Here is a 14,652-nt window from a genome sequence, read left to right on the forward strand (position 1 = left end):
ATATTATTTTGAAATCGAAGGCATCAATAGGAGAAACCTTTCTTTCTCCTTCAACAGGAGAAAAGTTTGCCCCAATCTCCCTCCAAAAGCCCTAACAATAGCTCTGTTATAAGTGAGATTCTACAGGGTACGTTTGTTTGTTCTAGGTCACATGAGCTCTTGATTAAAAGGCTCCAAGAACCTCTATTTAACATCCCAATTCGAATCATGGTCAAAATCCATCAATAAACCCGAATTGAATGGCAAAAGACCAAAAAATTGTTTTTTAACAGGCAAGGCCGTCGCTGACGGGCTTAAATCCCGCCGCCCATGCTTGTGTTGGCCGCCAGCCAAACTTTTTGTTTACGGCCTTGGCTAGGGATAACATGGCGTCAGCAACGGGCCTGATGTAACAACTGTCACTAAAATCCCTAATTAGGATGGTAATTAGCTATTAAGAAAACCCTAATTAAGACACCTAAGTGATTCTACGTAAACCCTAAAATTTTCAGAATTTTCAGAATCAGGATCAGGGCCCCTAAAACTCAGGGGGGGATAAACCCTAGCCAACGATTATCTTCATAACTATCTGTAAAAATCGAATTTTAGGAAACTGACAACACAGCAAGCCTACATGCACGAAGGGCTACTCTATGAAAGTAGGGTAGTCACTCGCGTAGCGCGACGCCTATAGGGGTACCCCCTCGCGCTACGCGACGGCGTCAAATTTCCAGTATAAATAGAGGAGTTTGGCACTTGATTTCCTGCGTTGGTTCGACGGTAAAATTCAATTTGTACGTCCAGATATCGTCAAAATACTACAAAAACCCACATAATCTCGAAATTCTGCTGCGATAACAGGGTAATTACTCGATCGCTATTACGATTCAGTTTCCGGAATCAATACATTCAAAGAATGTCTAAGTGCCGCCCACATTGGGCTATGCTTTGTCGTTTGTCGGTAATCCGATAAATGAGTTGAAGCATTGTACTTTGTCGTTGTCGATAATTCGATAATGAGTTGAAGTACTATACTTTGTCGTTTGTCATTTTGATAAATGAGTTGAAGTATTGCACTTGGTCATTCATTGTGAGAAATTGATCTTGGAAATTTATCGTAACTGCTGTATTGACCACTAATCCTGTTTTGTGTGCATTATGGTTAAATTAGAAATAGTCAAGGCTAATCAGTAGGCTTATACACTGCTCGTTAAATCTGCAATGTGAGTCATTCTCTTTTTATCAACTGTTTTACAATACTCCAAATTATTTTCAAAGTGTTATAGTTACAGGGACTAAGTCGTGGATATCTTGATTTATTGGTTAGTGGGGTATTGTGCACATTACTATTTTTCCCAGTTAGGTTCATTGACCTACTAGGGAAAAACGTCACTATTAGAGTTCATTGACCTTATAGTGGTATGACCATCGTCACCATTGTGACTTGTCACCATTGTGACAGAAAGCCAGATAAAAATAAGATATGAACCATTGTAATCGCTCTTATGCTGTAATTTATAACTATGGGTCATTTCCTAAAAACTGAATGAACTCACTCAGTATTTCCCTGCTGACAAAACCTTTTTCAAACATGTTTCAGGTAATCTATTATGAGCAAAGAAAAGTGCCAGGAAGCACTACCAGCTTAGAAAAGTGGCTCAGTGTAAATAAATAAAGAAACATGTTTTGGAAAATAAAGATTTCCATTGAAATCACATTATTGTAAATTACTGGGTTTTATCCCTAAATTATGTAATGAGCAGTTTTAATACTAAAGATCATGTTTTAAAAAGACTTCCGCTGTCGTCTAAATTAAAATACCGCAGGATTTCTGTCCCGCGGCTCCTGAAACGGGTCAAACCGGGTCGGGGGCCGTGACAGAAATAAGGTGGTATCAGAGCCACTTCTCAAGCTACTGATTTAAGCCAATTAAGTATTTAGAAAATACTTAATTCCCATTAATTGCTATTTTGTGATTATTTGTTTATTTATCTGACTAATTGTGTACAGTATGAGCAGATCTTTATATGCTAGTCAATGTAGTAAGTCATGCAAATTCTTAAATAATATGACTCAAGTATTAGTACCTTTATTATCTACAATCTAGAAGTCTTATCAAGAAAATCATAAAATTTTCAAATAAAACCTCGTATGATGTAAATTTCAATAGTACCCAGTAGGAACTAATATTTAAAAAGTTTTCTATAAATTTTATGAATTCTAACTATGTCTATTTTTGCTAAACAGCATGAGTAACTTGTCTGAGGCCCTTCAGAATTTAAATCTCTATCCAGTAAGAGTAGAAGTTTCCAGAGATTTCAATAGGTATATACCAGATATAGAAGAACCTATAGAATTCGATGCTTTACCTCTCGAGAAACCCAAGCCCAAGGAAATAGAAATTGGGGAAAGTTCTAGGCAAATTGAAAAGTTACCATCTCAGGAAGAGTTAGATTCTATAATCGCAAGCCATAATACTATTAAGCCTGTTAATGAAAATATTTTTAATCGCTCTCTCGAAACACAACTACCAATGAACTTAGAACCATCTATTCCAAACCCTTCAATCCACTCGCAAATAGACGAATGGTTAATTAATGAAATACAGTTACAAAACTATCCCTATAAGCTTTTTCCTCAAGTTCCATCTAGAACCTTTACCAAATCCACCAATGAGTAACAAGAATAAGGCTGAACTTCGCTTTGGTGAAGAACTAATGGATACTGGGAATAGGATCCAAGAGATTGGGGGACAGATCTCCTGAAACTACGATAAGAGGGAACACAGTTACTAGAATATCGTTGACAAAAAGAATAGGGGATTTATGAAACTGTTATTATGTAATAATAATAGTAAAATCAGTATGTGTAAGATAAATAATAAAACGGTTGTATATAGAAGCATGAAATTTTAAAATTTACAAATTTTGTTCGTATACGTGATTATGTGCAATTAAGTATGATATTGGATTATTTCTTGTATACTAATTATTTATCTATAACTTAGTTGTCAAATGGAAAACGCTAATAATGAACCAGTTAATGAGGTTAATGATTCCGAGCAACAACCGGGGGATCAATATATGACTAGGCAGGATATAGAAAATATCGTTGCTCAAGGGATAGCCAACACTATTCCAACAATGATAGCTCAAGGGATAGCCAACGCTATTCCAGCCATCGTTGCTGCTGTTAAAAATCCAATAGAATCACAACAACTCGTTCCTAGTAAACGTATTTCTGAAGATAACTTCAGTAATAGCGTAAACGGAGGCAATGATCATGTTAATCATGACAATGAACCACAACCAGCGCCACTCCCTAAGAAAATGAAAGTTGCAACGCCTGGTTGCACTTACAAGGAATTTCTTGCTTGTAAACCATCTGAGTTTGCAGGCAACGAAGGAGCGACTGCGGCACTACGTTGGTTAGAGAAAACTGAGGCAGTAATTGCCATAAGTAAATGTGCTCAGGATGATCAGGTCATGTACGCGTCAAATCTTTTCAAAGAAGGAGCGCTAGAATGGTGGAATACGGTGTTACAATCAAAAGGAAGAAGGATGGCGTATGCTATGAACTGGGAAGAATTTAAGAGCTTGGTAGAAAGAAAATTCTGTCCCGAATATGAAAAAGAACAAATGACAAACAAGTTTTTAACCCACCGAATGGTTGATGTAGATTGTCGAAAGTATACTACGACATTCTTCGAATATGCTCGGGTAGTACCAACCCTGGCTTCGCCAGAGCCAATACTTATTTCTCGATATATTTGGGGATTGATTTCTGAAATCCGTAACATCGTCAAGGCTGCGAAACCTCGCACGATTGATGATGCGGTAGATTTAGCCAATACTCTGACTGACGAACTAGTACGGACAAGAGAAGAAAATAGAAGGAATGAAGTAGCCCAAAAGATTACCCAGGTAATCCGTTCGGATAACCATAACGATTTTAAGAAAGGAGGGAATGGGCAATCTTCTACTAGTTCATTTTGCAATTTTTGCAAAAGAAAGCATTTTGGAAGATGCAAAGGATACTGCAATTTTTGCAAAATTCCGGGGCATCAGGAAGAAGACTGCAGAAGAAAGAAATTTTCAGTTTGTTACAACTGTGGAGAAACTGGACATCTTAGGCCAAATTGTCCAAAACTGAACAAACCATCTGACACTAAAGCCAAACCTGCAGAAGAAGCAAAAAGGAATGCAAGAGCCTTTCAATTGACTGCTCAGGAAACAGAGCTCATTCCAGATGTAATAGCCGGTACGTCCTAGGTTACAACGTTTATACAAAAAGTATTAACTGACTCTGATGCACACCAAAGTTTTATAAATACTTCATTCTGTCAAACTCTTAACTTAGACAAATCTTTACAGTCAAAACATGAAAAAAGGAAAATATAACTCTCAGGTCATATAATTCTTCGCTAACCTAATTCCTATGAAATTAGCCGAGTTTGATGTTGTATTAGAAATAGATTGGTTAGTAGCCAACCCTACTCGAATTCTCTGTGATAAGAACTTTATAGAAAATCCAGGTAACCGCCGGAGAAGTATTTATGATTATAGGAAATAAACCACGTAAGGTCACATGATGAATCATGAAGATATTCACTTAGATCCTGCTAAGATAGCAATGGAAGAGTTCGCAATCTTTAAATGGAAAGTAAGTATTTTGTAAATTTATCCGGATACTATAGGCAGTTTATTAAGGATTCTTTTAAATAGGTATATCCTTAACTAAGTTAACACAGTTAATTCTAAATAAGAACCCACACAAAAAGAAGCCTCTAGCTAGCCTTACCAGAAGGAACAGAAGATTTTAAAGTATACGGTAATGCTTCAAAGTTAAAATTTGGATATATGGTAATGCGACACAAAAAGGTAATTGTGTATGCATCAAGGCAACCGCAAAAGCACGAAGAAAGCCTTACCACTTGTAAGCCAAAAAAATTAGAAACCACAAGTTATCCTTAAGATTAGGAAACATTATCTAAGCAAGCTTACTATCCATATGGGTCATAAGAATTTAAGATACATATTTGAGCAACAAGAATTAAACATGAGGAAAAAGGGAAACCTCGATGATTACGACTGTGATATTCAGTATCACGAAGGAAAGGCTGAAGACGGTTGGAGGAACTATACAAATAATAAACAAAAGCTGTCGAAGTTCGAGTTGGAAACAAAATGCTATTGAAAGTATTTCCTTGGAAAGGAATTTATAAATTCGGTAAGAGAAGAAGCTAAGTCTCTTATACGTAGGATCATTACCAGTAATCCAACGCATAGAACCAGTAGCTTATCAGTTACAACTACCAGAAGAATTAGCAGGAGTACATGATGTGTTTCATATATCCAATCTCAAGAAATGTCTATCAGACGAATCCCTGGTAAGTACCTCTTCAAGATATAGAGGTAAATGAAAAGCTAAAATTCATAAAGAAAACCCTACAAATAGAAAATCGGAAGATTAAGTTCTCAAACACAAACGACTAGTACTAGTAAAAGTCAAATAGGAATCCAGGAAAGGACCAGAGTACACTTGGGTACTGAAATCAAAGATAAAGTGAAAGCACCCTCATCTATTTCAGTGAATCTCGAGGACGAGATTTTTCTTAAGGTGGGGAGGATGTAACAACTGTCACTAAAATCCCTAATTAGGATGGTAATTAGCTATTAAGAAAACCCTAATTAAGACACCCAAGTGATTCTACGTAAACCCTAAAATTTTCAGAATTTTCAGAATCAGGATCAGGGCCCCTAAAACTCAGGGGGGGATAAACCCTAGCCAACGATTATCTTCATAACTATCTGTAAAAATCGAATTTTAGGAAACTGACAACACAGCAAGCCTACATGCACGAAGGGCTACTCTATGAAAGTAGGGTAGTCACTCGCGTAGCGCGACGCCTATAGGGGTACCCCCCTCGCGCTACGCGACGGCGTCAAATTTCCAGTATAAATAGAGGAGTTTGGCACTTGATTTCCTGCGTTGGTTCGACGGTAAAATTCAATTTGTACGTCCAGATATCGTCAAAATACTACAAAAACCCACATAATCTCGAAATTCTGCCGTGATAACAGGGTAATTACTCGATCGCTATTACGATTCAGTTTCCGGAATCAATACATTCAAAGAATGTCTAAGTGCCGCCCACATTGGGCTATGCTTTGTCGTTTGTCGGTAATCCGATAAATGAGTTGAAGCATTGTACTTTGTCGTTGTCGATAATTCGATAATGAGTTGAAGTACTATACTTTGTCGTTTGTCATTTTGATAAATGAGTTGAAGTATTGCACTTGGTCATTCATTGTGAGAAATTGATCTTGGAAATTTATCGTAACTGCTGTATTGACCACTAATCCTGTTTTGTGTGCATTATGGTTAAATTAGAAATAATCAAGGCTAATCAGTAGGCTTATACACTGCTCGTTAAATCTGCAATGTGAGTCATTCTCTTTTTATCAACTGTTTTACAATACTCCAAATTATTTTCAAAGTGTTATAGTTACAGGGACTAAGTCGTGGATATCTTGATTTATTGGTTAGTGGGGTATTGTGCACATTACTATTTTTCCCAGTTAGGTTCATTGACCTACTAGGGAAAAACGTCACTATTAGAGTTCATTGACCTTATAGTGGTATGACCATCGTCACCATTGTGACTTGTCACCATTGTGACAGAAAGCCAGATAAAAATAAGATATGAACCATTGTAATCGCTCTTATGCTGTAATTTATAACTATGGGTCATTTCCTAAAAACTGAATGAACTCACTCAGTATTTCCCTGCTGACAAAACCTTTTTCAAACATGTTTCAGGTAATCTATTATGAGCAAAGAAAAGTGCCAGGAAGCACTACCAGCTTAGAAAAGTGGCTCAGTGTAAATAAATAAAGAAACATGTTTTGGAAAATAAAGATTTCCATTGAAATCACATTATTGTAAATTACTGGGTTTTATCCCTAAATTATGTAATGAGCAGTTTTAATACTAAAGATCCTGTTTTAAAAAGACTTCCGCTGTCGTCTAAATTAAAATACCGCAGGATTTCTGTCCCGCGGCTCCTGAAACGGGTCAAACCGGGTCGGGGGCCGTGACACCTGAACCTCGTCGCCGACGCAGGCTAATGCCCAAACTCCTATGTTTCTTCATTTATCTTATTTTGGTCCCCTTAGCTCCATTCCAAAGCTCAATTAAGCTTCCAAAATGCATCTTAAACATATCAAATCCTGCAAAACACAAACCATATCAAAGTAGTGAATTCAAGAACTCAAATTCACATAATTTAGCGAATTTGAACATGAAAAGCTAAGGACTTTCAACCACCTATCAGGTCACGAGGTCACAACACACAAACAACCATAAGGATGGACTTGAGTGCATCTTGTTGTCTTGAGCAACTCCTACTAACTTCATTGTCTTCAGTTTTTGTCTTCAGGTCTTCAACATTATAATATTTATAAAAATAAATAATGAAAATAAAACCCTAATCTATTATAACTTTGAGCCATCAAAGTGGGCCAAAAGCATAAACCAAAAACTAAAACAAAACCGACACCGAAAACAACACAACCATAAAGTCAGTCCAGATTTACATATTCAACACTATCAAAATAATAAACTGGCCAATCTTTTGGTCAAATAAAATAATAAAAAAACTTTTGACCAAATAACCCGTTACTCTAAAATCATCAAGATCTGAAACTTTAGACAACTTAAAGTTTGAGATCTATAACCTGTTAAAAGGACCGGTTCCGATTTGCATGTTGTAAGTGTGGATCTGATACCACTTTTAGGTTTCAGTGACGATCTTGTTACTTTTATCAAAATGGGTTTCATGTATATATATTAATTACATCTATAATTAGTAAGATTCAGCTGAATATTATATAAATAATCAACATTAAAAATGAACTGAACAAGATCGTGGTTACAAATATGCATATACGGTTCACTGATTAATCTACCTATGAGATAGATATACCTTAATGATTAAAGATTAACCGTTTAAGACACTAAGGTGAACGGGTGCTAGACGTGAACATTTTGTGATTGAAGAAAGCGGCGATGCGGCGGCTTGCTTTCTGACCGGACGAAATCAAAAAGGGGTCGCGCTTTGAGTAGGTGGGGGCTTCTTTTTGTGGGGTCAAAAGATGTTGTGATTTCTTTTGCGGCTGGCTTGCTGTGAATATAAAGATTATTAGACTATCTCCAATGCTACAGGCACCCTTAAGCATCCTTAGCTGCCACATCATATCCATACAAATCCTTAAAACATTTACTTTATCTCCAACCCTACAAATATCCATACTCTTCTAAATTTCCACCTCATCGCCTACCCACTACACACAATATTTAAATAAAAGTTTTTTTCTTATAGTTTGGGCCCACCTTATCAACAAAACCAACAAACATGCATCCATAATTAAGGGCTGCATTGTTAAGGGTCTTAAAGGGCACCCTGGCTCCAATGGTAAGGGCTTGTAAGGGCAAGAATATTAAGGATGCATTGGAGATAGTCTTAGTATATATTGATTAAATAATTAGGTTAGTTAGGCTAAAAGGTGTGGGGGTCGCCACGTAGGAACATTAATGGAAGGCTACACCACCCCCTTGCATGATCCATCATGGTTTGTATGGATTAAACCATGACAACGATGATCCTCCTTTCCATTTTTAATAAATCATTTCATTTTTCTTTAGACAAAGATAAATTAAAATAAATAAGGGGATAGTGGTTTGGGTCATGACCACACCCTTAGGTTATTAGTTTTGGATGGTGGATTATAGGTGGGTGACATGGCACTGACGTGGAGGGTCATGGTGGTTATGAGGGTCACCACACCCTATAGCCTTATAATAACCTTAACTACAAGATTAATCATCTCATGGCCCCCAATTCCCCAAATCTAATGTGTCTCGTTTAAGCCCATACGTGATTCGAAGCTCGAAAACTTAGTTTAGTTAAATAATATAATAAAATGTTATATTATTTATAACTCGTGTAAATATAAATCTCGTTTCTTGTGAATATAATAAATCTAGATAATTATATATTTCATTCCGTTAATTATTCGTGGTCACCAGTTAATCCAGTTAAGTGGATTTAAAATTTGTTGCCCAATGTGTAACTCTTACGGGTCACAACTTGGTTAGCATCGTTGACTTATCGGATCTGTTCATATAAATCTAATAGGTTACCATGGGGCTACAAGTCTTGTTACATGGTCTAAGGTTGTGAACATGGCACATAAGGAGCATAATACAACAGTTACCTATGGGATGTGAGTATAGGCAATTACCCACGGAGTTGCGAGTATAGGTGGTTTACCTACGAGGTTGTGAGTATAGATGATTGCCTATAGGGCTGCAAGTATAGGGTGGTGACCTACGGGGCTAACAATGGCGATACAACTAACTATAGGAGTGATGATTATTATGGTTTGTATATTCCTTGATCATTACAATATCAATGATACAATATATATGCATCGATGCCCTAACTAACCTCCTATCTATATGGAGAGAATATAAGCTTCCTATTATACTATACAATAATATGGTAACAATATAATGGCTAATACTTCCCCTTAGTTTGAGTGGGAGTGTAAACAAACGGCCAAACTAGAACGGAAGCTTTCAAACAGTTGTCGCGAGAGACCCTCCGTAAAGATATCGGCATACTGATAGGAGGAGGGTACATGGAGAACTCTGACGTGACCCAGACGGACCTTTTCTCGAACGAAGTGGATATCGAGTTCCACATGTTTTGTCCGTTGATGTTGAACAGGATTATCAGACAAATAGACAGCTGAGATATTGTCACAATAAACAATAGTGGCACGAGAAACAGGGACCTGTAATTCCAATAATAAATTACGCAGCCAGCTAGTTTCGGCTACAACGTTGGCCACTCCGCGATACTCAGCCTCAGCACTAGATCGAGAAACAGTAGGTTGTCGTTTAGACGACCATGAAATTAAATTGTTGCCGAGGAACACACAATACCCGGACGTGGAGCGTCTGGAGTCAGGGCAGCCAGCCCAGTCAGCGTCTGAGTATGCAATGAGGGAGGACGTTGAAGAAGCCGTGAGCCGCAATCCGTAATCTAGAGTTCCCTTGATGTACCTTAGAATCCGTTTCAAGAAGGCAAAATGCGGTTCGCGTGGTGTGTGCATGAATAAACAGACCTGTTGGACGGCATAGGATATGTCGGGCCTGGTGAATGTGAGATACTGAAGTGCCCCTGCTAGACTTCAATAAAGAGAACCATCAGATAATAAGTTTCCATCTGCAGCGCTGAGTTTAGAAGCTATGTCGACAGGTGTGGTACACGGTTTACAATCCGTCATACTGGCACGATGTAAAATGTCGCAGGCATACTGTGACTGAGATAAAAATAACCCTTGAGCATCACGCTTTACCGAGATTCCTAGAAAATGATGTAAGGTGCCCAAATCTGTCATGGCGAACTCTCGAGAGAGTAGCTGAACAATGTTAGTAAGCAAGGCATCCGAAGAAGCCGTCAAAATGATATCATCCACGTATAATAACAAATAAGCCATATGAGGACCCTGTCGAAGAACAAATAAGGAGCTGTCACATACACTCCCCTTAAACCCGTGTGAAATAATGAAGCTGGAAAATCGTTGAAACCAGGCCCGTGGGGCTTGTTTAACTCCGTATAAGGACTTACGTAAGCGACACACATAATTGGGTTTGGAGGTATCACTGAACCCCGGTGGTTGGTGCATATAAACCGTCTCCTGAAGATTCCCGTGCAAAAAGGCATTTTTAACATCAAGTTGATTGATCGGCCATTTGTTATTAATAGCAATAGATAACACAGTGCGGATAGTGGCAGGTTTGACGACCGGGCTGAATGTATCTTGACAATCGATGCCGACCGTTTGAGATTTACCATTCACAACTAATCTCGCTTTGTACCGATCCAGACTCCCATCCTGTTTAAATTTGTGGCGAAATAGCCACATGCATCGAATAATGGGATGCTCGGTTGGACGCGGAACCAATTCCCAAGTATCATTATCAATTAATGATTTATATTCAGTATGCATAGCCCTTTGCCAATTTGGGTCAATAAGTGCTTTGTGGGGTGAGGTGGGTATCGGGGATATGGTTTCAGATGTAGGTATGGATAGGTTGTATTTGGGATTTGGTTTGAGTATACCAGCTTTGCCCCTAGTAGTCATTGGATGGGAATTGTTAGGAACAGCTGAAGATGAGGGTTGTGGAAAGTGGGGCGGTGATGGTGGGGCAAGGGGTAATGTGGGCGGTGATGTGGTGAGGTCGTGATGTGGTGTTGGGCCGGTTTGTGGAATGTGGGGCGGTGATGGTGGGCCGGTTTGTGGGAGTGGGCTGAAAGGTGGGGTTGGGCTGGTTTGTGCGTTTGGGCCAGTCAGTGTGGTTGTGGCGGGTTGTAGGTGTGGGCCGAAAGGTGAGGGGGTTTGTTGACGTGATGTAGTATGGTTTGGAGTGGTGGGTTGTGAGATGGTTGTGGCAGTAGGGAATTGATACGAGTGGTGGTAAATTGGTGTGTCATCCAGAAATGTGTAGGATGCGGGTGGGTTAGATGTGGAGAAAGGGAAGGTTTCTTCATCGAAGGTCACGTGTCTAGAAATGTGGACTTTACCGGTAGTGGGATCAAGACAACGATAACCTCGAAAATTAGGTGGATAGCCGAGAAATATGCACCGGATTGAACGAGGGTTTAGTTTATTTGTTTCAGTGGCAGAGAAGTTTGGGTAGCATGCGGATCCGAACACCCGTAGGTGATCATATGTGGGATGACAAAGGTATAGAGCAAAGGTGGGGGTGTTATAGTTTAGGCGGGTAGTGGGAAGAATGTTGTGAAGATAAGCCGTTGTATGCAAGGCTTCAACCCAAAAGGTCGGGGGGATATGGGTGTGGGTGAGAAGCGCACGGATGATGTCGTTAAGACGACGTATCATACGTTCGGACCGCCCGTTTTGGGGTGAAGTTTGCGGACATGAGAAACGAAATGCAAGACCGTTGGTGGATGCAAAATTGTGAAATGCATTGTTATCGAATTCTCCGCCTAAATCACATTGAAAGGATTTGATATTTTTGTGAAATTGAGTTTGAATATATTTATGAAACTTGACAAAAGTGGGAAAGGTTTCTGATTTGAATTTTAGGGGGTAAACCCAAACATAATTTGAAAAATTGTCAACCAAGACCATATAGTATTTGTACGAAGCATTACTAAGAACAGGTGAGGTCCACAAATCGCAGTGAACGATATCAAAAGGTGCATAAGTAAAAGAATTAGAACTAACAAACGAAAGCCGTTTACTATTAGATAGATGGCAAGAGTCACAAAAAGCAAATGATTGTTCATTACATGGAATATTAAAACGACTTGAAAGAAATTTTAAAACTTGTGTGCCAGGATGTCCAAGACGATCATGCCACTTATTGGTTGCAGCTGCGAAAAGAACTTGACGGGGTAGGGTGAAAGGGTAAAGATCACCGGTGCTATCATGGCGCGAAAGAGGTTGTCCAGTCTTGAGATCCTTCAATGTAAAACCACATGGGTCAAATTCAATGGAAACAAGGTTATCACGAGTAAATTTCCGGACAGAGATAGGTCTTTGACAACCGTGGGTGCATAAAGTATGTTGTTTAGGTGGTAAGGGGTGTTAGGTGTTTTATGGTAGCCCTTACCCGATCCCAAAATTGGCAATGATTGACCATTACCTACTAAAATATTTGCATTAACTGATTTAGAAGATGGGAAATTGATTTTACCTTGGTCCGAAGTGATGTGCGAAGAAGCCCCGGTATCCATGTTCCACTGTGGCATATGTTGGTTGAGGGTGAGGGTTGATAAGGCAGTTCCGAGTTCGGTGGGTTGTAGTGGATCGATAGGGGTTGTTATCGGGTAACCAGGTTGCGGTGAGTATGGATACGAGGGTGGTGGGGCTGCCAGGCCGTAGCCAGGGGGTGGGGTGGTTGGGTTCGGCTGTTGTGGGGGTGGAGTGGGGTTGTTGGGTCGGGTCCAGTTGGAGGTCCATGGTGATTGGGCTGGATGAGGGCAAGGAGGTGGAGCGGCCCACCAAGGATATGGGTTGTAGGCATGATTGTAGGTTGGAGGTTGGGGGTTGGATTGGCTAGTGGGTTGGTTCGGGTTTTGGTAGTAGGAGTAACGACCCTGGCCACGTCCTCGGTATGAGTTGCGGCCACGGCCCCTGCCCCTAGTTTGGTTACGAGGCTGGTAAGTGTCATAGGTTTGGGCTGGGTGATACGGTTGAGGGGGTGGTGGGTTGGAAGCAGTAAGGTTTGGGTTATTATTGGTAGTGTTTTGAGGGGTGCCATGGGAAGCAGTAAGGGCCGAATGGGCTTGTTGACGAGCAGCCTGCCGTCATTGCTCACGATCAATCATCTCTCTAGCATCATCCCATGACTTATCAGCCTGAGTGATAAAAGAGGCGACGGTGTCATATTCCTGAGGAAGACCCGTAACCATCTGAAGAACCAACCGAGACTCACTAACCGGGTGACCGACATCATTAAGTTGCTCCGCGAGATCTTTCATCCGTTGAAAATACTCATTCATAGATGAGCATGAGGCCATAGTAGTGGTTGTAAAAGCATGTTCCAGGGTTGCGGCTCGAGAGTTTTTGTTATTAAGAAAAATGGTTTGGATCCGATCCCACGCTTGTTGAGCCGTTGAACCTGTTTCAAGGACACGAGCGAGATAGGAATCTGAAAGAGTTCCATATATCCATTGAAGGACAATGGAGTCAATTTTGGACCACGCCTCGTAAGACGGATCGGTTTTGGCTGGGGGCTCGGTGCCATTGATATGGTCTAACACATCATACCCGTGGGCATGAAGTCTGAAGAGTTTCACCCATGCGAAGTAGGTAACTTTTTCGCCATCAAAGATGCGAACTTTGTTTTGAATGTTTGTTACGGAATAAACTGGGTGAAGGGTTTTAGAGGCGGAATCGGTGGTGGTTGTTTTAGAGGTGGTATCGGTGTTTTTGGGTTGGTCGTCCATGGGAACGATCGGAAAAAAAAATGAACGAAGGGAAGAGCTACAGTAACGAAGGGAAGAGCTACTCTAGCTCTGATACCATATTATGGTTTGTATATTCCTTGATCATTACAATATCAATCATACAATATATATGCATTGATGCCCTAACTAACCTCCTATCTATATGGAGAGAATATAAGCTTCCTATTATACTATACAATAATATGGTAACAATATAATGACTAATAATGATAACCACTCATTGGTGAATGTCACTTTAATGCTAAAGATAAAGGTTAAAGTTTGGTGTATGATATGTGAACATGTTTATAAAATGAATGTTATGCTAGAATTGTTTGTTATGATTATTTTAAACTAGAACTTACTTAGCATAGCTAACTTCTAGTATGTAAATCAGGTTAAGTTTGGAAGGTGGGGAGCTTCCAGGAATGGTAGTTACACTTGCAGAGGCTACCCGACGCGAGACTAACATCCCATACTATCCTATTATGTTTTTGTTTTAAGACTATCAGGTTGTGTCTATAACCGAGTTGAATGGTCTGGATTGTATGAATTTCCGTTGCTTATGTTCAACCTATCAGTTTCAGAAAATTATTTCCTAAAGAGGAAATTCAACAAATGAG

At 39.6% G+C, this 14,652-nt stretch overlaps 1 protein-coding gene across 1 annotated transcript; it reads right to left on the reverse strand.

Annotated features, from left to right (window-relative positions):
• Nucleotides 1–13,387: 13,387 nt before the first annotated feature.
• Nucleotides 13,388–14,029, reverse strand: LOC110901377. The gene has a single exon (XM_022148208.1). It carries the CDS (start codon nucleotides 14,027–14,029, stop codon nucleotides 13,388–13,390), a length of 642 nt encoding a protein of 213 aa, XP_022003900.1.
• Nucleotides 14,030–14,652: the final 623 nt, after the last annotated feature.

The sequence above is a fragment of the Helianthus annuus genome, chromosome 13 (genome assembly GCF_002127325.2).
Source record: "Helianthus annuus cultivar XRQ/B chromosome 13, HanXRQr2.0-SUNRISE, whole genome shotgun sequence".
NCBI classification, from domain to species: Eukaryota; Viridiplantae; Streptophyta; class Magnoliopsida; order Asterales; family Asteraceae; genus Helianthus; species Helianthus annuus.